General features: G+C 39.0%; 1 protein-coding gene across 3 annotated transcripts in view; it reads right to left on the bottom strand.

Annotated features, from left to right (window-relative positions):
• The window catches only part of gulp1a (GULP PTB domain containing engulfment adaptor 1a), an 88,726-nt gene extending 62,162 nt beyond the window's left edge, over positions 1-26,564 (bottom strand). Inside the window, exon 1 of one of the 3 annotated variants that reach the window (XM_065962618.1) lies at positions 26,406-26,564. Coding sequence is in view for 2 of the 3 variants with exons in the window: in XM_020636581.3 (XP_020492237.1) it covers positions 26,406-26,493 (88 nt within the window). In the remaining variant the exon portion in view is untranslated. The remainder of the gene's footprint in view (positions 1-26,405) is intronic. The other 2 variants (XM_020636581.3, XM_020636585.3) reach the window with 2 other exon arrangements.
• Positions 26,565-27,996: the final 1,432 nt, after the last annotated feature.

The raw sequence follows: 27,996 nt of genomic DNA, 5'->3' as shown, positions 1-27,996 counted from the left end.
TCAGTGCAAATGAGTGGACATCTTATACATGATGTACACTAAACCAAACATTAAAGACAGTCTAATATTATTGTTGTAATCATTAAAACTCTAAGTTTATTATACTTCACATGTTGAGAATTTGAAAATCCTTCTGCCATTAGTGTGGTGAAATCCAACATCAAGGTTCAGTTTTACATTTCCTTCAAAAGAAGATACTTTGCATACATCAGTAATATAAAATACATTTCTGGAGTACATTTATGGCCTCCACTATCTCACTCCATGAGGGACATTTCAAATCAAACAGTGTGAATAGCAAACACTTAAAAGATAGAGCACCTCTGTCTGAAGTGTGTAACGGGTCAACTGTGTGATTTTTCTCTCTTTCACCTTTACATTTAGCTTTCTGAAGTTTAAGTGTACTGAAAACACTAACATGGCACCAGCTCTTCTTCATAATCACCATTAAGCCAACCTGCAGCTTCAGCAACATTTGAGTTATTTTCACCAAAGCCTGGACTGAGAGTGATAGCAGTAAGCATTTTGGATTAGATGTGACTTGTTGCTTTACAATAAAGGTATTAACCTTATCAATGTTCATGATCATAGACTGTAAATATTAATGGATGAAGCCTGAGAGATGTCACCCATCTGTTCCTGCAGGGGACTCTGGAGGCTCATCGGCAGCAGCCGTCATCCTGGAAATCCTGTCTCAGCCTAACTTTCAGTCAGCCTAACAACAGGCTGAGAGCTGGAGCTGAGGCGGGTTTTAAGCCTCGCAGTGAACTGCTACATCACGCCCACCTGTCAATCATGCCAGCTATGTGCCTAACTATGGATATTAGTATTGTTAATAAAATCAAAACAGGTGTGTTATAAAAAGGATGTTGCGATGCTAAGAATGGCACCTGAAGCACGTCATGCTGTCACTTTTCCGTCGTTTGATGCTAACAGAAACATCAGTGGTCTCGTTTTCACCAGCTTATTAACAACAACAGTCTGTGCATGCAGAGTGTGGATTTCCCTGCATGTAAACAGGAGACGCTGCTGCTGTCACACACCCCGACATAATGCTCAAGGTAGATTACACCAAATTCTTTTAAAATGAGTGAACTCCCTCTATCAGCTGCATTGGCTGGTCAATGCTATGGCCACACATACATGTTAATGACACAATGTAATGCTGATTTTTTAATTTTAGCAGCTACACCTGAAGGATGGGAGGGAGTGAGTCGAGGGCTGCCCAAAGCATTGAACCTAAGTTTAATCAGAAGGATCACTGGGCTGCTCATGCAAACTAAATGACTTTGAACATTGTTAAGTATATGATGAACGTCTCGCTCCTCATGTTGCGTGATAAAATGTATGTCTGAATGTTGTAGTTATTTAGGGCACAATATGTAACACATTTTGGATAGGTCAAAACAGTTTAAGGGATTTCACAAATTCTAAAAAAAACTCCCAAAAAATTACATAAGTTGCAGAACTAACAATGTCGGCACACTTTTACCATTTTGTAGCATTTGAAGTGTTGAAGGGGTTGGCTGAATTCTACATCCTGTCAGAGTAAAATTCATGGGTTGACCTTATAACTGTATGGTGGAGACATTCATATTAAAAAGTTTGAGTGTATTTCTGCACAGCCTCACATGGAGGATTCATGAACTGAACTCCACTGGTGTGGATTCTGCTCACACACAGGAAGACAGACCTCATGCCAACTTTTAAGTTCAATGCATGTATGGGCCAGTGGCCAAAGCAATCTGCCAAGGGGCCATCCTTCTCTGTCAGTGTACCGAGTGGCTGTGACAGGAAGTAGCCTTGAGGGTAACTAAGGAAGCGCAACACACCTTCAGATTTAGCAGTTCAACTCTGAGGCCGGGATTCCTCTTAAAGTGAGCTCAGAATCCCTCTGCTGAAGAATGAAAGCAGAGTTTAAATCAGGTGTTCTATGTTATAGAGCATCAAGCAACCCCAGATGGGAATAAATTATCTCTTTCACATGTAGGTTGTTTCTCAGGCATTCAAGAATAAAGTGATTTGTAAGTGGAGAAAAGAAATGTTAGACAATGTCTCATTTAAAAATAAAATGTCTGTTTAGCACTTTTCAAAGAAACAAGAAACAAGCCCCACTGTACAAACATATTCTGAGATTATTTATACAATGTGAAGTCTTTATCACACACCTGCCCTGGTGTCTCACTCTGACAGTTAGCTGGAGCAAGAAATACATTTTGTTACTGCCAGAAATCTAAGCTCTTCTGTGCATCTCACTTTGTGGAGCACTGCCAACACTGAAAACAAAGTACCTCATTCCTTCAAGAGGTAAAAATTAAAGCCAATTTAAATATAAATGAGAAAGAATAAGAAATTATATTGTGGAAACAATAAAAAAACAAACATATTTTTTCATAAATTACCCTGTGATTGTCACACATCAAGCTACCTGTTGATCATGACATTCATGCATTTGAATGTGATAAACACTTGCTCTGATTTACACAGTTCTTGTTTAACTTTGTTTTTAAATTGAGTGAGTATTTCTGGTACACTCTTGGGAAAATGCTGTATTTACCTTTTAGTAACTGGGCTCAAATGTGTGAACCATGACACAAAAGCCATCACTCCCAACAACACCCCAAGGTCAGACACTTTAGCCCTACATGGGCTATAGACGCCGTGACCTTTGAGAGTTAAAGATCAGTTTATCTTTACACCACTCGCTAATTAGTTGCATCAAGTATTCCTCAAGCCCAAAAAGAAGAAATTGCCATGATGTAAAACTGTCCATTACAGAATGACGACAAAGATTCTCAACAAGTAACAGATTGGACTGCTAAAGGAAAGCAGGATGAGATTTTTCTTGTTAAAAACAACACTTGAACAGGTACAGGACAGACTCACCAAAGGGATAAGAGGTACTGGGTTGTCCACACGGGATGTAAAAATTGACATAAACCCAAAGTTCCACACAGTAATTTTATGTTGATTAACATGTGATATAAATGTATCGGAGTTAAAAGGATATGTACCTCTTATGTTGGTATACTTTAGCAGACACGATTAAAGCTCTGACTGTTACATCTGTATTGAATGCCACTAGATCGCTACCAGACTCACATGAATATATTTGACATTGAAAAGGCATTTTTTTGTATCTTGATGTCATCTCCCCTCTCGCCTTTTTCTTCCCTTGTGGATCTGCATCGATCACACGTACGGCCTCCAGGTTTCCATAAAATTATCCGGGTGATGGATATCTGTCACAGTGATTGAGAACTTTAATCCCTGCGAGCAGCAACAAATTCATTATGATCGACAGTATATGAATCCCACTCCACATGACATTTCTGACTCTGTAAGGAACAGCTGCTCAGTAGCTGCAATCCAAAAACTTTAAAATATTAACTTGTGTTGTGTCCTTGTAGAAAAAGTAAACTCCATGCTGGGTTTTTATTAAATTAAGCTTTTTGATCAACGTCGTTGCAGAAGTCAAAACAACTAAAGCCCTAACTTTTACTTTTAAAGGAAGTCCTTGTCAAAGAACGAAGCCCAAAGGCAAACTGACATGTTCCTGTTACTTTGGTGAGGGGTAGGTGTTAGAAAATACAGATAAGTTAATTTTTTGAAGAGAAGGATTTCATTTGTTTGTTTGTTTTAATTGTGACCTGGAACTGTGATCTCTTAAAAAGAAAGAAAGAATTCCTGTACTTTTTGTTAAAAAAAGTGACTCATTACAGTTTTTACAGAAGCCCACATATGAAGGTCTTCGCTTCACTGCTGCGTCTCTTTTATAAATGATAATGCTGTGCTCGCCGACGGTGCTGCTACAATTCATATTCATCACCTGTCATGTCGAGGCCTGGATGAATCACCCTTCAGGAATAAAAAAGACAAATAACGGTGGCACTTTTCCACGAGGGTGGTGCCAGCTGAATCAATGCAAAGCTCTGGTTTAGAATAAGATTCAGGTCAATGCACGTCACTGCCTCGTAAACCTGGTTACTATCAGACTTAGTGAGCTGCAGATTTGCCAGCTCATGGCTCCCAAAGAAAGACAAGAAGCTGTGATTGTGTTACAGCCTATGTAGAAGTAAATCCTCCACATTCCTACATTATTTGAATTGTGAAAAATAATTCAAGAATCCATGGCACACTGAAAATAACTTACAATAAAACACAGAAAAGTTATTTTCAGGGTGCCATGGATTATTGAATTATTTTTCATGGTATGTTCCTGCAAGTGTGCGCATCTGAGAACGTAAAGGATTTGCACGGGTACCCATAGGCCATTTAGATGATTTGAATTGTGTGTTGGACAAAATAAGACAACTTTGTAACATCATCTTTATCTCTTGGACACAGTCATTTGCTTCTTATGCTTTTTTCCTTACTATTAACCGTATATAATATCTTAAACCGTCAAGACAATTACAGCACACAAGTTGAATGTGAAAATAATTGTGAGCTGCAGCTGGTCATATTTTCAATGCAGTTGTCCTAATGAGCAACTCAAACAACATGGGAACTCGGTGCCACCCAGGGGAATTATTTATATCTTCCAGACAGTCTGATAGACGTTTCAGAGACTTCATGTTTTTGTAAAAACCTTCAACGTCCAAGTTTGTGGAGGGCCATAGCAATCAGTCATCACTTTGAGAGGGTTGATGTTCTCCCTCAATGCTGCCATGTGGCTGATTTCCATCAATATTTAATTACTTGAAATGTTTCCTGACAAAGACATTCAGCAGCTCATTACTGAAAATGGATTTCTGTATTCCAAACCCAGACTGCACTCATTTCTCATCACACACACACACACACAATATCTGAAAGCGTGAAGCCCGCGTGTTTGTGTTCTTTAGAATGTTTTATGAGAAACCACATAACTCAGTGAACACTCAAAAGAATGCATGCCACATCGCCAAACATAAAGAAACTACACATCTATGTCACATTAAGTTATATGATAGATTTCAGTTTTTGTGCAACATGGATCTAAATGATCCAACCAGAAATATTTCAAACCACTACTGAAGGCAACAAATCTCAGCAATAATCACAACAAAGCCATGTGTGCAAACAAACACAACAGGAGGCCTGCCATGATCAAAGTGTTTATTTCGAGGTGGTTTTATCAGGAGAGCTGTCCTTGCCGGCTCTCCATCTTTAAGTTAAGGAAATAGATGGCTTGGGGCCACAGAAAGATCAATATTGGATATTTCCGCATGCCTCTGATTCTGTAAAGTGCTCATTTCCTGCATTTTATGAATAGCAGAGCAGATTAGAGCCCAGCAAAGAGGCTCTCTGTATTTCACATCAAAGAGAAAGCTGCAGAAAACAAGGTGTGTGCAATGTGTTTTGAGTATAAGGAGTCGGATTTGGTAGATCAGTAGTGCACAAGTGCATTTTTTAAAAACACTTTAATGTGTGCATTAGCCTAAATGTCAAGTGTAATGGTTCCTGTGTGTCTGAACCCAACACTATTGGTGTACAGGTATATTAGTACCAGTGACAGTGGTGTGGAGAGGAGCTCATTTATTCATGGGCTGTAAAGGGGGAAGCCTGGGCTGAGCCTGTTGACGCTGCAGAGGGGTGGATGGGCACACGGGCGAAGTGATTAGCATCCATCACTGTCTGTTCCTCTCAGACAGCGAGAAGGCCATGACAGATGAAGGGGACACAATCAGGGGTGAAACAGCAAAGCATGGCAGGAGAAAGAAGCCCGAGAGGAAAAGAAGATGAGCCCGCTGCCTGCTCAAAGCAATGATAAAGTTAGGACATCGGCTTTTAAAGGTCAAGATAAGGATGGGAGAAATGTGTGCTTTGTTGAGATGACAGAACGTGTGAATAGCCATTGTTTGTGTTTGTATTGGGATAGAGGAGGTGCATTAGTCAGACAGTTGGAGCCTCAGCTGTGGGAGGAATCTTCTTAGATATTTAACACAGAATTTAGCGAGTTCAATCAGATTTAACTGATACCAAAGGGATCATTGACTTCTCCTTATCTTTTTTTACCTCAATCACTGTCACAACAATCTCCATTATGCTTTTTATCAATCTTTGATCTTTATTTAACAAAGTAGTAAAGAGGTCATTAAATGGGGCAAATGGGTTTGGCAATAACAGCACTTTGTCTTTTTTCATTAAGATATACGACGCTGTCAATCTGCCCAAGCCTTATGTCAAAACAGCTACACTCAAAAAATGCTTACATTTTAACAAATACAAGACTTGTGATCTTTTGAACTTGTGGTTGGAATAATCAGTTTCATGGGGCAGCCCTAATTATAATATTCATTCATGGGAATTGTCAGTGAAGACAAACATCAGTCTGGACTGTCTGGACACTCTCAAATCCCACAGCACGGTCAACAGAATTATTAAAAAAATATGCAAATGCAAATGCAGGCTATTTGCACTGCAAGCAGGGCTCTAAGCCCTCGTATTCTGTTTTCCCTCGAGTACTGGAACTCCTTTTGTCACAGCAGTGTGACTAAAGACCTCGGCTGACTCTCTGAATTGTCTGACTTCTAATTTTCTTCCTGACAAGGGAAGTTTCAAAGCAGTGTTTCTAAAGTGATTAAAGAAATGGCTGTTGCTGCTAAATGATAATCTATTAAAAAGAGACAAAGCTGTTCGAGCTCCATTTGTTACTTTTGGCATTTGTTCATTCTCCAAAATGAGACTACTCTGCCAGAATGTAATTAAAAGTTTAAGGTCATTATCACAATAAATCAATTAAGATTAGGTGCTGATCGGAAAATCGGACAGTATTATTACTTAAGCCAAAAATATGTCTTTGACAAACAAAAACATCAAGAATGGTCACAGCATACTGTGGCTACTGTTCTTCATGGTGTATGTGTGTGTGTTGGTCATTTCTACAGCTATTTAAACTTTGATTCATTGAGACAAACCTGCATGTGTTGTCTCATTCACTGCTATTTTTACTGGCATCCTGGTCTAGTGTTTATATTAGCTTGGATGCTAGCCAGTAGCCATACTGATAGAAGCTTTCCTAACAGACACACAGGCAAGAAACACACACAGGGTGTGTTAGAATGTGAGTGAAATTGCTGATACAGTCTTAAAATAAAGTCTTTGGTTCACAGTAAAAAGACACACACACCAAAAAACAGTCAAGCTTTTCATGCATTAAAAGAGGAACTGCTTTAAACAATCTGTCTTTGTGTGGTTCACCGTTCAGGATTCATTGTCCACACAAACATACTCGTTCTCTGGTGCCATGTCACCACAGCAAATGCTATAAAGCTGCAGCAGAGCTAGTTTGATTGACCTTTGTACAAAATAAATAATCTTTCATAAATACTTGCAGTTGTGTAAGTTGATTGAGGAAAACAAGAAAAAAAAATTGGCCAACAAAACTGATTATAGAACACAAAGTTGTAGACATGACAATATAGACGACTACTGAACTATGAATGCTGCTAATCAAACACATCTTCACCCAAGAACCACAGAAGATTAGACAAGTCAATCCCCAAAGTTTCAAGTTTGGTACCGTTGAATAATGCAGCAAGTTAAGTATTGAAGTTAACGTCAAATATTGTTAAAATAAAAAAATAAAAACTTTTGGTCTCTGAGATAAAGCATTGTATGAGGGCTAAAGAGGAGTTTTTTCAGGAAAATCTGTTGTAAGAGTGAAGTGGATTTTATATCCTCCACCTTTTTGTTTAAAAGAAAATTGACCTCCTTGTCATTTCCAGACTTTTGTGCGCAATTTGTACAATTCCTGGATCAACTCTTAAGTAACGGCAAAGGATACCGACATGACAGTAACTCTCAGTGACTTTGAACTTTGACTATCAAAACCTTCTGATTTAATTTAAAATCCAAGTAGATGTTTGACTGTGATCCAGATATTTTTAAAATAAGAGAACAGATTGTACTTTTAACTCTTCTGACAATCCTGGAAGCTGCTCTAAATGTTCACTTTGTGCTACACACTAAATACGTGTTAATGGCTCATGTAAAGCAAGATCTGGAGATTTGGGGACACTGGTGGCACTAGTGGTCTGTTACCGCACCCCATGTGGCTGTAGACCTCTAAGTGGGCAGCCCGGGTTCTAATCCGACCTTTTCCAATGTCAGTCACTCTCTCTCTCCCTAATTTCCGACTCTATCCTCTGTCCTGTCTTTCTTATAAAAAGGTTCAAAAATAAATCTTAACAAATAAAAGGTCTGGATGTTTTTAGAGGCAGGTGATAATGACTTTTCATGAATTGAATTACATTTCGCAAGGATCAGTAATTATCTTCAAAATTACAGCGGTCTACCTATGAAGATTGTTATGATATGTATAGCAGAAAATACAGTAAGCTTCTAGTTGACTGAACTGGGATTTTGGTGTAATAAAATTGCCTGTTAATCGTCTTTTAGCTGATGAGCGTGGGCAGATTTGACACAAAATTAGAGGTCATCTGAGAGTGTCCAATTGGAGAGACGATTATGGTTAATGCACAGTTTTAAGCTTAATCGTACTTCTTTATAAAAGAAAAGTCATTTTGACTTTGGTATGTTCTGGCTTAAGATAGAGACAGAAGAAGAGAATTGAACAAAGATGAAGTATTTATCTGTTCAGTCACGATTGTGAGGGAAGTGCGATGCATAATCCAGGCATTAATTCATATTATAATAACTTCTACAGAACGGTTTGAGCCAATGTAGCTGAGTCCCTATCCACCCAGCCTGCATCTGAGTGGTCTCTCTCTAGGTCTGTATCTCTGCTGCTGCACAAAGAGCTGAACCGGACGGCTGTTAGTAGAGCAATTACACACTAGATTTCCTCACTGGCCTCAGTGAAAAAATGGCCTCATTTTTGTCTACACTGCCAGACAAGCTTCACAAGCAACCCTCCAACCGAGCTGGGGAGCTGCATAAAGCAAACTGACAAGAAGCCGAAACCAATCTGTATTTAAACCCATCGATCTTCAAATGAGGTGTGGGGCTTTTCTCCTCTGGAAAGAGCAAGGAACGAAAACGAAAAGAGCAGACACACTGAAATTATGTAAGACTGTCATTGTTCGATATCTAAAAAAGCAGATTCAAAACTAGTGTTGGGGATCCAAACCTGGAATCAATACTGTTTGAGCTCATCAATTCTGCTATGGAGTTTCATGAGTCCTGTAACGTTATATATCTTGAGTCAAGCCACTTAATTTTAACTAAATCGCTGGTGCACAACATGCATCAGTTTTTGCAAGGGGGGGGAACACAACCTCCATCAGCATGGTGTCCTCGACTGATCTCAAGTTGAAATGTGAGTAGCATGTTGATGCATACTATTGGCTGTTGCTGCTGCCGGGCAGTCATCCTCCTCCTCTACTGGAGGAGGATGGTAAGCGCACCCAAACTTTGTTAGTTAAAAATAACAACCAATGTTAAAATCCAGTTAAAAAAAAATGGTAGGATCAAAGCTAGTTACTTAACTAAACCAGGTGACATAAGGTAACATTATGGTGTGTTCTTGCTCGGGTCAGTAATCATGATGTGTTCAAATATAATGTCAAGAATAATCAAATTCAGGTTTTGACAAGATACTTCAATAATTTGGTTGTTTGGAGGATAAATCTGTCCCAGCAATTGAAAATAGATATGAAACAGTAAATACAACCTTTTTAACTTTGTTCTAGATAGTTCTAGATAAGGACTTGGATCTTGATATTGCCATTATCCAAGAGTTTGATAATGGCATCAAAAGCAATACAAACTAACGGTTCCCATCCCTACTCAAAACTGATGTGCAAATTCATATTGTATTTTTTATGACTCTTAATGAACGCCATATGAGCAACGACAGGGTCTCTACTCTTGTTCAGTGGCAGGCATGACTTATAATTAATATTTATACACTTTTTTCTTTGAAATCATCAGACTATGGGGCTTTGGATGGCCAAGAGGTTATGTCGTGCGCACCATGTATAGAGGATATAGTCCTTGTTGACGTCGCCGTGTACTCAAAACCTCGGCCCTTTGCTGCATGTCATCCCCTGCTCACCCTACCCCTGCCTTTTTTTTTTTTTCAACTGTCCTATCCAATAAAGACAAAAAAGGCCCAGACGTAATTTAAGAAATTATTAGATTATATACAAAACACATTTGTGATGAGGTAAAGTGCAGCTATAATGCTTCTTACTTCATAGACTGACTGAGCTTTCTCATTCTCTTAAATTGATGTGAATAAAGTTATTTCTGACTTTTTTTTTTATTATTCAGAAGCATTAAACACAACTTGATATATTTCTCACATAAAATGAGTCTGGAAGAGAACCTTTATAAGTTTAATATAAAAACATGTCTCTTCCTGTCAGATTAACAGAGCCTTTAAGTGTCACTGTGTCAGTTTTACAAGTTTTCTGAACTTTACTGTTTCAGCTGTGTCTGGCTGTTCTCTTCATTTTCAGACTCATAAAGCAGCTTAGCAAAAAGGATCTAACAATCTACTGTAGCAGTCCTAAACACGAGAGGAAGGCTATTGAACAGAGAGCAGCATACAGTCGCTAAATAGTCCAAGTGACCACAGGTTACAAAAAATCAGATGTTGATTTTGTAAATATGGATGATGTTTCTAGATCGAGTTCAAGTTTGGATCTTTTCATCAATTTAGATCAAATGGAAACTTGAAAGAACTCCTGGGATGTGGGAAACAAGGCTCTTTGAGGATTTACTGCAAAACTCTACAACTGGAGGACGTGATATAAATCATTTTGTTATATGAAGTTTGTCCTCATCCCCTGGAATGGGAAAGAATTTATGCATGCCACAGAAATAAAACTATAAAGGGTTGCTCAAATGCGTGGTATTCACTCAAACCAGTGTCTGAGTTCAGTTTATCATTGCTTAAATAATTTCAGTGCAAAAATGTGACAATTATGGTATAAATGGACTTGAGCTTGTAAAGCACTTTTCTAGTCATCTGACCACTCAAAGCACTTGTATCCCACAAGTCACACCTACACATTCACACACTGATAGCAGCGGCTGCTATGTAAAGTAGAGCCCGATTGATATGTGATTTTTGCGGCCAATACCGACAACAATATGAATGAGAGAAAAGAAAAACCCAATTCCGATAAATCGGCCGATATCTTTCTGAGATCTATCTGCGATCTTTAGATATATATAGATAACATGCAAACAAATGTATTTTGTTGATCCCTTAGAAATTAACAAATGTAAAAATAAACTGTATATAAATACAACACATTAAATAAACCTAGTTATATTGGCACATATCCACAATAAAAGTTGGCCAATGGCACTTGTTACTATTGGCAATATTATCGGCCAGGCGATTAATCGTCGGGCTCTAATGTAAAGCGTTCCTCAGTATTATCTAATCCCTTTCATACACATTCATACACCGCTGACGAAGCAGCTGGAGCAACTTGGTGTTATGTGTCTTGCCCAAGGAAACATCGGACATGTAGCTGCAGGAGCTGGGGATCGAACCAAAATGTGCAGACAAGAGGATACAAACAGGGAATCAAATTAATCAACACCCTGAACTAAGAATTCTACAATTCAACAATTCACTTAGCAGACGCTTTTATCCAAAGCGACGTACATCGACGTACAAGACAGGGTTAAGAGAACTGTTGTTTGGATGCAAAGCCATTCATAGGTCTGACATATATTTTGTTTGTTTGTAATGTGACCACAGAACAAATCAACCTAAGTTGGAAAGTGTCAGAAATGAGACAGCCCAGTAAATGTCAATGTGATAAATAAGTTTTATGCCGTAGTTAACTTAAAGCAAAAACAACGGTTATAGAACAACACTAAAATCCAGAGTGTTTGTGCTTGGAGGCGGCATTGTAATGAGCCCAAATAAATCTAATTAGCTTTAATGTGAACGATCTTTATGGAGGAAGCTTCCAGGCTGATGGTGAGGGGGAAAATAAATAATGTACTTGTAGAGTATTTACTCCAGACTGCAGCCTTGGCAAAACATCTAGCACACATAAAATGCTATTCAGGCCTGCGAGGATGAGATATGCAGTTCACCCAGAGAGGGAACAGAGAAATCAGCCTCCCTGCTAAAGTGCGAAACAATACCAATAAAACACATATAACTCTCGCCAATTCATTACCGAGAGGAGGACGGAGCAGTCATGTTGTCTGGAGCGGATAAAGAATACCAGCTGCAAAGCACTGGGGCCTGCCCCTTGAAATTAATGGTACTCATGAAGAAATAAAAGAGCGGTAAAAGGCGGTCTGTTCTCGCACCACGTCGGGATGGCTTCTTAAATTAGCAGGGGACGCCTTGGACGGGCATATGCTACTGATTTCTTTGTCGGCGTTAGATCAAGAAGACATGAGTTCTAAAGCCTCAGCCAATCGGAACACCAACGCTGACAGCCTTAGCCCGTCTCCCTGTCTGATTTGCTCAGCGCCGTCAGCTCTAAATGCTGTTTGTCAGCTCCGTTAAAAGCCGAACACAATCTGCAGTGGTACGATGACATGCAGATATCTGAAGCCTTCATCCGTATGTGACTTAACAAGAGATGCAAGGCTGCACAGGGAGGCCTTTTTATGCCAGATTATGTGAATGGATAGGATACCCGGGCTTTGTAGCCAACTGTTCCTTCATAAATAAAGAAATGTCACAGCGTAATGTTTGCATAAAATACATTATGCGCCTGCCACCTGCAACTTTCCAGACAGTTCGCAGTGACAGAATCTGCTTGAGCATTCCTATCTTGCAGAATTTAAATCTGCTCTAAAAAAATGCAGAAAATGTACATGTCATGTACTTCAACCTGGGGCCAATTATTTAAATAATATATAAGCAAAAAAAACATCAATACATCATTCACACAATTCAAAGCACAATAACCAGTAATTTACAAATGAAGCTCCTGCATTTCCCTGATGATTATCTGACAGAAAGAATGCCTCTGTACAGAGTTTCAGAGAGCATGCTACTTTAAACACCCTTCATGCAATAGCAGTAAGAACAGAGACAAGAGGGTTAAAGGGAGAGAAGAAATAAATGAATCATAAATGAAATTGTTCTTATTAAAAGAAAAATACCGCTGACCAGATGTAAGAGAAATTTCTCCAAGAGTTAAAGAGACATGCGATCACATGGCCTTTAACCGCCGATATGAAATCAAGGTTGATATTTGTGCTAATTTTATTAATATTCCCTCCATCATGGCTGAGATTTCATATTTATAAATTCACAGGTTAGCATTTTTCTGTTTTTTTTTAAGTCCAATTGATGTTTAACTTTGAGGTGTTTGAATGCCTCTGATCTGTTTGTAAATGATGTCCAAACAATCCATGAGTTCTGTGTACAGAAACCCGTCATCTTTCAGCCCACATGAATTACACTCCATTATGCATCTGCTATGAGCTATAATTGGCAGATCCTGTGTGGATTGTAGATTGAGCTCTAGTTTATACATGGACAGGGGCGCCGCCAGGAACTCCGGGCCCCATGAAAAGATATCACATTGGGCCCCTATCTCGGCCCAAACTAACCCGGAAAATTTCTACAACCGCACCTCCATCACACAAATGACCCATACAAACATTGAACTATGCTTTGTTTTACACACTGAAAATGGAAGATAAATAATCACTGTAATATTTCCTCATAGTTTAAAAATAATTTTAACACAATGCACCTTTCAGACATCTGAAGCATTTCCTGCAGCATTATTGTACTTATTAACTTGCTATAGTTAATGTTGTAAATATAATAGAATAGAATAGAACAGAATTACTTTATTGATCCCAAACTGGGAAATTGTGGTAAAGGCTTTTATTGTATAAAGTGATCTTATTGAATAAAAAAATTCTACTTGCATTAATGATAAACTGAAAACATACAATAAATCAGACTTAGATTCTACCACACTTGTCAGCATGACTTCAAAATGAGGCTGTAATAGTTCTTCTCAGTTCTGACTTTATTTCTTCTTACACTGCATTATCATTTGTCTCACCTTACACAACAAATGTTGTTTTTGGGCAGAAGTCACGGACTCAGTTTTGATGCTAGCGTGACAACATTATCAATATCGCTCCAAAGTAGACTCTTTTTTACCGTAATGTAATATTTTTATAAAATAGGGTCATGTGAAGTCTTATCTATGAAGGGGATTCATATGATGAATTTATGCATAAAACACAAATATGATCCAAACGATATTTTTGGCTGAATTCCTCGAACAACAACTGGTTTAATCTGCAGCCTGCCACATCTCTCACTCTTGACTCGACTGACCACCGATAGATCAATTCAGTCGAGAGGTGCGGGGCGGACTAAACATTTCTGCACATTCAGGAGGGGGGAGAGGGGCCTTTGAGACAGACTCCACATTTTTTTGCAGAAAGGAATTCTCAATGTTTGTTTATTTATTCAGACAATTTTAGTGATCTTATTGCGGTTATAATTTAGAAAAATAAGCGAAATAAGAAATACATTTTTATTTCAGGCCCATGAAGGGCCCCCCTCCCCACTGGGCCCTGGGTAGTCAGTCCCACTTTTCCCCCCACTACGACACCCCTGTACATGGAAATCAGCAGACGGGGTTCAGTTGACATTACCGCTCTAACACAGCCAGAGACTTTGTGACAGTTCTAACAGGAGGACAAAAGAGCACACACACATACAGCAGTGAAGAAAACAGCGAAAACAGAAAAACCCAGCAGGAAAGTAAAGGTCAACCCTCTCTGGTTAAAGCTCTACATAGTCGGCAGTCTTAAGGAGTTTCTATCGTTGCCTGATTTAAACACGCTGAGTCAATGAAATTAAAGCAGATGCACATCTGGGCTCTGTTCAAGAGTGAAGTTTCTAAAGCTAAAATATTTCCCCTGCTCTACAGCTGTAATATCAAATTCTCCACACAGATCAACATGAACAAAAAAACAGCTTTTAATTGAATCGTTAATTTAATTTATTTTTAATTAATTTATAGGCTATACTTTATTAATCCCAGAGGAGAAATTCAGGTTTTCACTGTTATTGAGAGCCATGCTAATCACACACAAAGGCCCAAAATACACACTGGCACAAATTAGACCATGCATTAATGGAGAGATGTCAGAGTGAGGGGGCTGCACACAGGGGGCAATCCTGAGCATTTGGGGGTTCAGTGCCTTGCTCAAGATCACGGTGTGAGGTTACCTGGCACCTCTCAACACACAGACCAATATCCATACTTCCGTTCATACCAGGACTTAATGAGCAGATTTAAGGATGCATAATTTTACTACTTCATCTGTTCTTTGGAAGAATACGGTTTACAGAAGCATGTTATTTAGCTCGGTGCTTCATGAGATTAAAATTACTAGTCCTGCACAAAGATTATGACTAACCTTTATATTCTATTGAATCAGAATCTGAATCAGAATCAGAAATACTTTATTAATCCCAGAGGGAAATTCGGTCGTTACAGTTGCTCCAAAATATACAATATAGCAGTAGAAATATAGGAATAAATATAGTAATCAAATAGAATAGGAATGTAAGTAAGATTTCAATAATAGGTACAAGAAATATTTACACGAATAAGAGTCAGATGGAATATATACACACATTTTCAAGATTATTGCACTGTTTGTATCAATATTGCACTTTGTTATCATGGAAATATTATCCATTATTATTATTGTTTAACTCGGTGTTGGTGTTTCCAAGACAGAAAGCTCACACCTGAATGATCATCAGCCTGTGTGTCCGTTTACTGCACGCGTCTCCCAGGATGCTGTGCTGACGTTAGTATTACTTTCCCCGCCGAATCGATGGAATTACACCTAAATCCCATGAAGGTGTCAGCTGTTTCAAGTTGCGTAAAGACTAACGGGTGCTTTTCAATTTCTATAATTGTAATTTGTTAGTTGAAAAGTAACAATACACTACTAGTTACTGTAAATACTAGTGGTGATGCAACCAGCACTGATGCTGAACTGATAAAAAAAAAGCAAAAATTAATGGTTACGTTTTCTTTACACCTTGGTCCACGGTTTTTGTTGTGTTATAAATACTTCTTTGCATCCAATTGAATTGTAGCCAGAAAGTTTTTGCATGGAAAGTTTAGTGAATAAGTGAAGTTTGCCTTGTTGTCTAAGTGGATATAGCTCATCCTCTACTGCAGTGTGAGTAAGCCATGAGTTAAACACGCCGCCACAGGGTCTTGATTATGCCCAGAGCTGAAGGAATACACAAATGCAGGAAAACACATTCACTCCTCAGCCAACAATATGCCTCACCCCGTGCTGAGTTTAATAACTCTGATTTCCCCAACAAATTAAAGGTCAGTTCCTGCGAGCATGTCTTGGAGCTCCCTGTCAAGATAAGCAGGAAGGTGTGAGAAATGATACCAAACATCAAAACAGCAAACCAATTAAGCATTCAGTCCACACGTCTGCTGTGACGAGCTATGGTTACATGCATTATCACATTTTGAAAGCTCCAAGAGCTAATTGTGAGAAGCCATGTTTCCCATCCCATTATCTCTTCCAAGAAGCAGAAGCATCAGGAAATTGCACTGCATGAGACTGTCTTTAATCAAAATGTATAAAGTTATCAACGCCTAACCATTGGCACACAATTCTCATTTGTATGCAGCCGTGAGCAACCATCCAGTGACACAAGAATATGCACAAGTTACAGTTCATTTGACTAAATTTGGAAAACGATTACCCATACATGCTTAAAATCAAACAGCGAAAAAACACATTTTAATACAGAAGCAAATAAAAACTCTTAACAAGCACAAATGTATGACTAATATCAGTTTTCAGGCCAGTTTAGCTTTTGCATTCAGACAAAGAAGACAAAGACAATGTGTTTGAGAGGGAGAAACAGCACAGTGCAGCCTCACACACAGCCGAAGATGTAGACCCCATTAAATTAAATCGGCGGCTGTGATTTGCCTCAAATCAAAAGGAGGTCTGAAGTCGCAGTATGAAAGCAATAATGTAATGATGCTGATGGGAGCTTTCTTCTCGTCAGCTCCCCTGCTCATTTCATCTCGTCATCAGTTCCCCCTTGTCTCTGTTGTGATTTACTTACAAGATCAATCTGACCTATCCCAGACACAGTGAGAGACGTTTCCTGCTAATGTTAAATGGCAACAGGTGGCTATGAATACAAAAGCACCTTTTATATTCGTTCACCTTCTCCGGCTGTCACTGCGATTAATGCTAAAAGGTCTGAGGTAAGACTTTCAGAGGGTAACTCCAGTTTCAAGAGAACTGTAATTCAAATTTGCTGTGTATTTCTAAGTTTTAGGTATCTTACCAAACTCTTCACTTTGTTTAAGGATATGTAAGGTAAGATTTTATTCTTCTCCCTTATCCTTTCCGAACATGGTTTAGGATAAAATTGTGAAAAACGACGTTCTCAGAAAACGTTGTGTGTTTTGATGTGCGGAACAAATAAAAATGAAATGAAATGAAGTCATGTAAACTAATCTGCAATAATGATTCAGTAGCTTAAGAGTCATTTTTCAAATAGTATACAACTATCCTTTCCTAATTTCATAACTCTAGTGTAGTATTTTTAAATGAAAGTTCAAATTAATTTCATTGAAACATCACTGGGGTTCAAAGTGATTGTCCTATCAGTTGACCAATAGAAATGTTGTATTATTTTTAATCATTATATTGCTAAGTGTGTCTTATTTAAATTGTATTTTATTTTATTTCAAACCTTTATTTATTCTCGAGAAGACATTGAGGGCTAATTTAAATTCACTTTTAGTAACTTGTGTAAAGTTAGAAAACATTTGGATAACATCAAAATTTAGCACAATTTATGTTTTACGGCTAAACATGGAACCACAGTGTCAGTGTGTATGTGATGTCAAACTCATTCGTCTACTGAGGCTAACGTTAGCACTGCCAGCCTTCAGTCCTGCAGGTTCAATGTAACAATGCATATGCCAGTTTAACTACCAAAATACTACCAACTAAGGTACTATGAGAAGCTATCTTCTATTCCCTGTGCTGGTTTACATCCTGGTAATAGAGTACTATGTCAGAATGGCAGTAGCCATTAACCGGAGCTACATTTGATAACAGTCAATACTGCATGCAGAAGTGCCACACCAAACGCAGGCAATACAACTGAGTGAATGAGGCTTATTTCTAACGACACAGTTAAACATATGACAGCCTGTGTGTTTCAAACTGTGTATACAAGGTTTGACAACTGATGCAAACCTGGTCATGGATTTAGATTATTCTGTTCTTGTTGAGAGCCTTCTGCATCATGATCTCTACCCGGCTTTTTCTCCGTGTACAGAGAGCAACAACAGAATCTATGAAAAGAGATTACTTGATAGATTTTGAGAGCACATTTCATAAATATCATTACAGTAAAATATCAGTATTTACAGAGACCATGTTCAGACATCTTAGAAAGATAAAGTGTTTTTAGTTGAACTTACAGTATTTCTGCACCAAAATGTTACTACTGCAACATTACATACAGTTTGCTGAATCATCATTAGTATATTACCTGTCAAAATTAAATTAATGTAACTGTACATCAGTGTCTGATTAGAACATCTGTTATTATCATAATGCACAGAAGTTTTTTTTTTTTTGTGCAGGCATGGACGTAAGATCAACTTAGGTCCAAGGGGAACCAAACTATTGTTCCCCTTGGTTTGCTGCTGCTGCCTTCCTTTGTGTTATCAATACCCTTGACAATTGAGTTTTGCCACCCAGCATATTTCAGCTGTGACTGTTCTGAAGCTGACCTTTCAAAGTGCTAGTAAAAACTGAAGGTTCTCATTGCATAAACAGGCAGGTGAACAATCGGCGTGCTCATCGTGTATGTTTTTACGTTCCACTCCAGCATAACACTAAAATCATATTACAACCTGAGGACAAAAGTACTGTCTTAAAGACACAGACACATGCTGATGATGTTTAGACACCTTTAGGCACAGCTTCGGGAAGTGTTTTACAGAGAAGCCATTTCCATTCTGTAATGTGCCATCCAAGAACCAAGGCCAATAAGATGGTTCATTTATCACTTTGAAAGTTTTCATTAGGGCCAGCACCCTGTTTCGTTCACTTATTTGGCGGATTTATTTACCCTTGACTCATTTGGCTTTTTAAGGGAGCAGGTCCAACCGCTGTAAATAGTCTGCCCAGACAGGAACATGTCCATAGTGCAGGCTCATTTAATTTGTCTCAGGTTTTAGATTTATTTTCTAGAGTCAAATTTTACATCAGTGGACGGACATTGTATGACACTAACCTCTGAAAGCCTCAGATTGACACAACAGGCAGTGACAAGTGTTTATTTTCTATGAAACATTGCAGTTTCTTAAGAACTACACAGGCACTATCATTGACTCTTGTAGATCAGTAAACTCTGTAGGCTGAACCTTCACCAACCCATTCATAAATATATCTTTGACAGGTTTATCAGCTCCATGATTATCAACATTAATCTCTGTTAAGTGCAGCCATTGCTATTATTGAGCAGCTGTTAATCAAGAAACAGTTTACACCAACATAAATACACAAACATACATCCCCAGTCCAGTCAGTGCAGATAGTTCACCTATAGGCTGGTTTCCAAACTGCAATTCAGACCCAAAGAAGAAGGAGAAAACGGGTATATACCCAGCCATTTACATTACAGACAAAATGAACGCCCCAAATAATCCAGACACTCACTGGCAGTTTCCATAGAATACTCCTTGCTCTGTGTCTCATTGGAGCCATGATAGTGGGTCCATCATTATTATTGAGCTGATCATCCAGACAAATTACGAGGGCGAGCACCCTCCGTTTGATGCTCATAGTGTAGGAAGACAAACAATGTCTAGTATAAAACATCCAGAAAAATGCAATGGAGAAATGTGGTTCATGCAGCTGTCAAGAGACTGTGACAAGATAAGACACACCTGCTGCGCTTTAATTCTCAGTGAACGAGCGCTTCATCCAAGGACTCCCAAGCGCACAGTCGGTGCTCTTCTGCACCAAAGAAACGCCAGGTGGACACGCAGGCCCTAAAGCGGGTTATTTGTGTTTAAACCCGGGTCGGGTTGGTCGTGACTCAGATCTTATATTTGTGGGTACGGTTTGACACAGTAGTTTCGGTTCAGAGCTTTACGGGTATGGTTGAATGCGGGTTTGTAAAATTGGAACTGTGCAGGACTCTATTTATCTAAATATAGCCTAATTAGCCCAATTTGTTCACAAAACAGTCCATAGTAGAAATATGTGTCTTTGGCTTTTAAATAATTAACAGAAGCAATAAACACTTACACTGGAGAAGCTTGGTCTGGGAATGTTTTAAATTATTCCAACAGTTAACAATCTCAGAAAAATACAACTTAACATGAATCTCTGTTGTATTGAATGATTTGTTGAAACAGAATTGAATTTTCTATCCATTAATTTTTTAAGTAATTTTTCCACCATCAGTCATTACAAAACGTCCTTTTTAGACTTCAGACTTTATTGTCCCTGAGGGGAAATTCTTCTCCACAGCACCATTACTGTCCAAACAGACAAGTCCCACCAAAGAACATTCATACACAGAAAAACAGAGTATAACTCAACAACCAGAATTAGACAACAGTCAAAAGTTCCCATTCTGGTCTGTTCAGCGAGGCCTTTTGTTCAGGGCCGCTATTACAGCAGGGATCAGGCTCCTCCCAAGGCGAGCCTTTCTGCACCTCATTGCTCTGTACCTCCATCCTGAGTGTTCAGTGTAAGCTAAGTTGGTCTTTTATTGAGAGATTTGCAGAGAAAAGAAAGCTGCAGAAATGTTATAGTCTGCTCAGATCAAAACGTGAATTATACCTTTTTAAGTGTGGGAGTTTGGAATATTTATTTATATTTTCTCCCTGTGAGTCTTTACATACTTCCTGGGGACACATCAGAAGAAGTTCCATTAGCTGAAAAAGAGTCTCAATTTAACAGAACAAAACCGGCCTCAAGCGAGAAAAATCAAAACAAAGGAAACAGGGCATGGGTATGGAAAACAGGCGGTAACATGCAGACACAACGTTCCCTCAGCTGTCTCATTTGGAGGATCCAGTGATCAATTAAGATGTATAATAAATACTGAGAGGATTAATTCAATCACAGTGATGTGAGACTGAAGGCTTTGACATTTGTGGGAGTCAACACCTTGGCCCAGCAAGACAGAAATATCAATTATCTTGACTGTGTCGAGTCACTGGTGTGATTTCAGCCCATAAGACGGATTTAGTTTTGACAAAGACGGGATGATAAGAAAAGTGAGTCAGCGATAAGCTACCGTGTAATCTTCCTGCTCAGTTTTGATTCCAGAGGTAGCAATAGTCATCACGGATAAAAAGCTGTTTGATGTTTCCGGCTGAGTATGAGGCTGAAGTCCCTTCAGCTTTCCAGCGATCGGACAACAAACAGCGCTGGGAGGAAAGACGACTCGTTGTAATAGAGTTTTCTGTGACAGTGAGGGACAGGTCACATGGGCTGATTGTAATGATGTTATCAGTCTCTGTGTGATCATGCTCTGATAGATACAGTGTCTGCTGAGTCCTCTGAAGCCAGCCAGAGAGTGGTAAACATGTCGGCTGTCAACAATTTATTAGAAGCACCCTGATTTTCTTAAAGGGGAATTCCAATATGTAAAAACCAGGGCCCTGTTTTCTAACTTTTTTTTAGATCCTCAATGACTTTACTTACTATAGAAAACAAGGTTGCAGATTAACTATTGATATTGTTTTGATCAGTTAGTTTGTCCATGTTGTGTGAGTTTGGTGTTGGGAGCAAGCAGCAGCCTCAGGTGTTGAACAATTGAGCCAATACAGAAGTGAAAGTTATTGTAGTTCCTCAGGTGTCCACTAGAGTCTGGCTCCAAAGCCCCGGGAGTCCATTTAACATTCATATTAAAATGGCAGAAATACACACTTTTACAGGCTGGTTCAAAAACAGCTTTGGCCTTGTCGGTCATGTTTGTTATTGGTAGACACTATACAGGGAATCCATTTTTTATTAATAATTTGTTTTGAGTTTATGAAGCCAAAGAGCTCAATTTGCATAAAAAGGGGTGTGACTGGGTTGACTGACAGGTGGACCCGTTGTAGCCGTTTGCTAAGATGCTTAAGGTCTGCCTCAACTCCACCGCTTTGCCTGTATCTTGGTTGACCAAAAGTGAGGTAGAGATAGCTTTTCCAACATGGCGACCCCCATCGATGGGCTTCAGAACTCTTTAGAAACTAATGAGTGAAGTCACTGAGACTGAGTGTATGTTTTATACAGCCTATGGTTATTAGAGGATTTAAAACAATTACACCAGAAAACGAACAAATAGAGGGACCAGAAGACCATCATCTCCAACATTCTGCTGGTTTAAAAACAACATTTTTAGTAAGAGAGTGTCGTCGCTTTAAAAAGGAAAGTTTAAGAAAACATATTTCTGTATTTTTTTTCTCTTCGGGGATCGTTTCTATAATGTTTATCATGTAACTGAAAAAACTACTGAGCATGACAGTGGCAACAAAAAGCCTTCTATAGAGACACTCTGATCAGACGCGTTATTGTCATTACAGCCTGTCTTCTGATTTTGACTAAAGCAAACTTGCAGAAAAGTTCAAAACGTTTGTATCCATTCGTCACGTATACCCCAAATGATGCACAATAGAGCTCCGGTTTGCTAATGCGAGTAACCTCTGCCTGCACACCTAACACGATTTAGTTGGTTCAAGGTAGATGAAGTAATCATTTGCATGAAATCAATCAGTATGTGAACCAAATCCCAGGGTTAAAAGTTACTAGTCTACATGATTTCTAACAGACGGGTAAGCCCATTGCATCCACATTAAATATAAAGTCAATAAATATGAACGCCAGCCTCAGTCATGAATTATGTCAAATTCAATGCAAACAAAGCACTTCTTGTTAACTTTGCAAACCAAACATCCTGCAAATTAATAACAGACCAAGTCACATCTGAACACCACACAGCCAATAACAAAACAAATGGGTCATCTAAGTCATCCAAGTGTGTGAAGGTTGCAAACCTGCTGACATTTGTCAGTGTTCCTGTGAAAAAATAACTTATAAGAGCATTTTCTTCCAATTAACAGCCAAATCTTTCCTTCCAGAAAAGCCAGAACTTGAAAGTGTTTTTGTATATTTTTATATATTTTTTGCTCAGGAAATTACTGAAACAAATACCTAATTAGCTAAATAGATGCAGATCATTTTTCTACAGAAGGGCGACGTGATAAGCTGACTACCTGTTCCAGTTCTAAATATCAGGCTTATTAGATTTTGGGGGGGAAACGTGCAGAGGAGCAACTGCACACAGTAATCATCTGATTCGTCCCAGCAGGTGACTGATCTCGCTCCACACCACTACAAACCAATTTCCTGGCAGAAATCCTGCTTCAGGTCTCTCAGGGCCAGAGTCGGTCTGCACGTGTGCCAGTGTTAAATGCACTGAGACCCTGAACCCTCTGAACCTGTTGCAAGTTATTTGCATCAAACCCAGAGCGCTTCTTCTCCGGGTCATAATTTGGTCAAGCTCAACACGAGATGAAAACACGGAATCTACGGAAACCCCCAGCCGTCTCTTTCAATCTTTGATTCCATTGGATGAAAAGCTGCCTCAAACTGATGGGAACATAAGCGTTTAATGGAATGTAATCCTGTTTAAGTAATGATCAAAAAGTTAAATTACAAATAAGGATGAGCTGATGCAGCATCATTCTCAATGCAGCTGTGTGACAAACATGCAAATAAATCTATGCTGAAAGTGCCACTTTGAAACATGCATATTTATTTTTTTACATTCGCAAAAGAAAGGCAAACAAGATAGGATATAGAATGGATAATAGTTTGTTTTTTTTAATGGGTTTCTTAGAACACAATGTTCAATGTTATATGACTAATATATCCTAAGACTAAGGTGCAGGGGTGTCGATGGTGCAGTGTTTGACTCACATGCCCCATGTACAGAAGCTGTACTCGTCACAGTGGGCAACCTGAGTTAGAATCCATCCTGTGGCTCCTTTCCCGTCATTAATCCCCACACTCTCTCCACCCTCCACGTCTCACTCTAGCCACTGTCCTATCTCTCAAATAAAGAAATAAAAATCCCCACAAAACAATCTAAAAAATTGCCAGTTCCAATACTGATGTATTTTTCATTACATCTTTTGGTGCAAAACCTTCGCAATGCCAACATTTTCTCTCATGTTTGTCCATAAAAACAGAACAGAGTTTGTCCAACAGGTGACTCCTGCTAAATAAAAAGCCTCTTCTCTAACTCTGTCGTTAGATGAACTGGATGCCAGCATTGAATTGATACGATACAACAAACAGACATCAGCTACGGACGTCTGTACATGTCACATGATTTGCAGATGTGCTGTTACCATGTTTAACTAATGCATCAGTGGTCAAAATAGTTACAGCACTAATATATAAAACTGGCAATCTCTAGCTCATTACATACACTTACCTTGTGTTTAAAACCTGCACATGAATACAAAAATCATCATATTGTAGATCGTTCTTTGCAAAAAAAAAGAATCTGTATATTCCAATAACATATAATGCTGCTGAAAACATGTATGTGCCTACATGAGGCATGGCTGTTATAGAAAGGGGGGGGGAGTGTATGGAGAAAAAACAGCACAGATCTCAAAGGGTTAACAATCATACCACACCACAGGGACATGAGACTGTATGTCATTTTCCACCTGAGTTCACATCACTGCCATGTTGTTCAAAGCATTATGTCCTGTGATACCTACATCTATATATTTAGTTATATTAATATATCCTCAAACAGCAGTATAAAGGCATTTTGCACGAGGATTGTACAAGTATTCCTTTGCCGATATTACCACGATTGACAGTTTAAGGATCTGGGGCACCATTCAGCCATTTGAATCAGGATATAATATATTATATTGTTATATAAATGTATGGCATTCAGAGACTGTAGGTAAAAGACTGTACTCTTTAATGCTTAACAGTGAAGAGAAGATTCTCCAACCCAGACAAAAACACAATGTGGCAACCAGGGCAGTTTAAGCTGAATAATGGCTGTCATTTAATTTACATGGCCTTTCATTTAACTCTGCTGGAAATCAGATCTCCATGACCACCTTCTTTTTAGCACTGGCAGCCTACTAGGAATATGAAAAACTGCTGTCCTGAATTGCAATTTGTAGAAGCCTCGGGGCTAATTCATGATGATTTTCGCAGCATACAATATGAGGCACTTGCAGAGCAGCTATTCAATCAGACGTTGGAGAGCATCCAGAGCTTGTTCGCTGGATGTTACGCCATCGACCTGCTAAAAAGGCAGACCGGAGATTGAACATGTACATTTGTGAAACAATGTTTATTGCTGACTTCAACAAGTCCCCTAAAAACCTCTATTTCACAACCACTGGTAAAAAAAAAAAAAAGGGGTGACTTCTCAGCCATGAAATGAGAACTGTGAGACACAAACCAGAAGTACTACACAGTGAGGTGCTTGTTATGAGTGATCCACAAGTTGGATACCAAACACACACAAAAAAAACTATTATTTTGGCACAATATGAAGCAAGAGAAGATGGAAGCTAAATGCCATTTAATAGATGCTCGTTCTTGTTGAAGTATCACTCGTTTCAATATCTCTCCTGGCAGACAAAATAAGAAAAGTGATGCTCTCAAACACACAACCATGCACACTGCACACGCAGGCTGCAGACCCACAAAGCAAACATGCACACATGTTTTAAAACAACACTAAGAATGACTGAAGATACTCTATCTTTTGCCTCTGCCTGTCATGCCCTCCAGTATAAACAGGCATTGTAATAGGTGTAGAGGAATCCCAGTGTGTGCCTCCATCATTACCGAAAATGGTAAATGAAAAGTGACAGCCCCAGTCGAGCTGCTCACAGCGGAAAGCGAAACAAACGGAGAAAAAAAATAAAACAAAACAATTGTCACAACGATTTGTGACATTCGTCCTGTTCAGCCTCAAAAGTGATGCCTGGTTGGAGAGCAAACATTTTTCGACCACAACAAACAGAGAGCCAAACTCGAGAGAGAGAGAGAAAAAGAGAGCGAGAGATGTTAGCTCCGAGTCCACCTTGCACGGACTTGCGCAACAAAGTTTCCCGTGAGGTCAAGAGAGTTTCCCATTCGGACACACAAATGTAGCGTATTTCTGCAAGTTAACACAACGTGAAACAGACGACGTGAAGTCCACGGGAACAGTGTCAACTTCGACTTTTGGACGGCAGACAGCACATACCGCACAGGGCTAACGTGTGTTGCACTACAACACAGACGGTTTGTTTCCAGCAGTCTCGATAAACTCGACAGCTAACTCGTCAAAAAGCGGCGACAGAATATCAGTCACAGAGCGGGGGACACAAATTAGAAAAATTAAAAAAAAAAATGTTTTTTTTACTTACGCAGGAGAAAGGAGAAGTCCGAAGTGTCCCGTAGTAAAAAAAAATAAAAGCCCACGATCCTCGGAGCTCCACAGTCGGTGCTCCACATCCAGCAGTCTCACTCCCTCTCCTCCTCCGCCTCCTCAGATCCGCCGCTACAGCTGCTGGAGAAGTTTGCTGACGTCAACAAGCTCCGGGTCTCAGCCGGCACAGCTCTTTGGTCACAACTTGAATAATACATGGAAAAGGAGGGGAAAGACGCGGCCGGAAAGAATCTGAGTGGCAGGCTCGACATTAAAAGGCTAGGCACCTACCCTGTTCCTACAATGGCTAATAATAATGAAAGGGAGAAGAAATAAGAACATGTAAGGAAAACAAAACTTCTTCATCTGTGACAATCAATAAAGGCCAAAGTCGCCATTTACATCACACATCAACTTGATTTATACAGTATGAACTGCTATGTTCTAGCATTGTATAGAAAGTTATGAGGCCTCTTAGAGTGTAAAAAAATAAAAATAAACGACGTTTTTATTTCTGTGGAAGCCCTAAGAGAACATGAATACAGAAATGTATTATTTATTTGACTCTGCTTTGTAACAAGTTGGTTGTTTTCCTGAAACCTCCACTTAAGTAGGCCTATCTTGTTGTTTCAGAAAACAAACAATGGCAGGTTTTCATGAGATAAGGAGTTAATTCAATTCATATCTTAGGGAATTAACTTGCTATCATGGAAAGCAGTAAAAAAATCTTAAGAGTATGACAATGAGTCAAGGGAGAACAGAGTTAAATAAAATGTCTGGATGTATGTCTGCTTTGAGCTTCCATAGTTTGGCATTGACTGCACAATATTCAAAACAAAGCTCCCTTCTAAATTTGCCAATGGAAATGGTAGTGATTTCACTTATTTTGATTATTTTGATGTTATTCATAATTAAATAATCATTTTCATTGATTGTAATTAATGTGAGCTTATTGGAGCCAATTGTTCATTTGTTATATGTAGGCGTACTTATTTCCTCTTTTGGGGCCGTTGTGCTTTGCCCCGGTCAACAGAGTTAAAGAAGTTTTATATTATGGAAATAATGTGTCTGCCAAAGCATTATACAAATGCTAACAGAGGTTCAAAAGGGAAATATGTGTCAATCAGTGTATTTATTAGTTAAGCTAAACTAAAGCCAGTTGGTAAAATGCCTGGATAAAGATAATAATCCATAGTTTCAGGCCTCAAGGAAAATAAACAGCTTGCTTCCTACAAGGATCAGTGACACATCACATTAAACATAAATGCATCTCCTTAGGATTCAAAACGGAATAATTAAAAAAACAAAATGCAAATAGGTCAGTCGCGCTTATCCCCGATGACAGCTAGATTGGCTTTGCGCTTCAAATTTGGGCCCTTGTTAAAAGCATTTACAAGAAAATTATGTTCATTTCATGGCAGCCCAAGTCTGGCTTAGATATTTCACAGAGGATTACAGCGCCTGGTCTCAAAGGAGCTGGCACGCAGTCAGATTGAAATGACTTTCCCTCATCTACAGTCTGCTTGAAATGTATCATTATCACAGGAGAGTCACCCATAGGTGCTGTCCCAGTATTTACAGTTTCACCC

This window comes from Labrus bergylta, chromosome 13 (genome assembly GCF_963930695.1).
Source record: "Labrus bergylta chromosome 13, fLabBer1.1, whole genome shotgun sequence".
NCBI lineage: Eukaryota > Metazoa > Chordata > Actinopteri > Labriformes > Labridae > Labrus > Labrus bergylta.
Note: the sequence above shows the minus strand (reverse complement) of the source record. Positions and strands in the feature narration are given on the sequence as shown.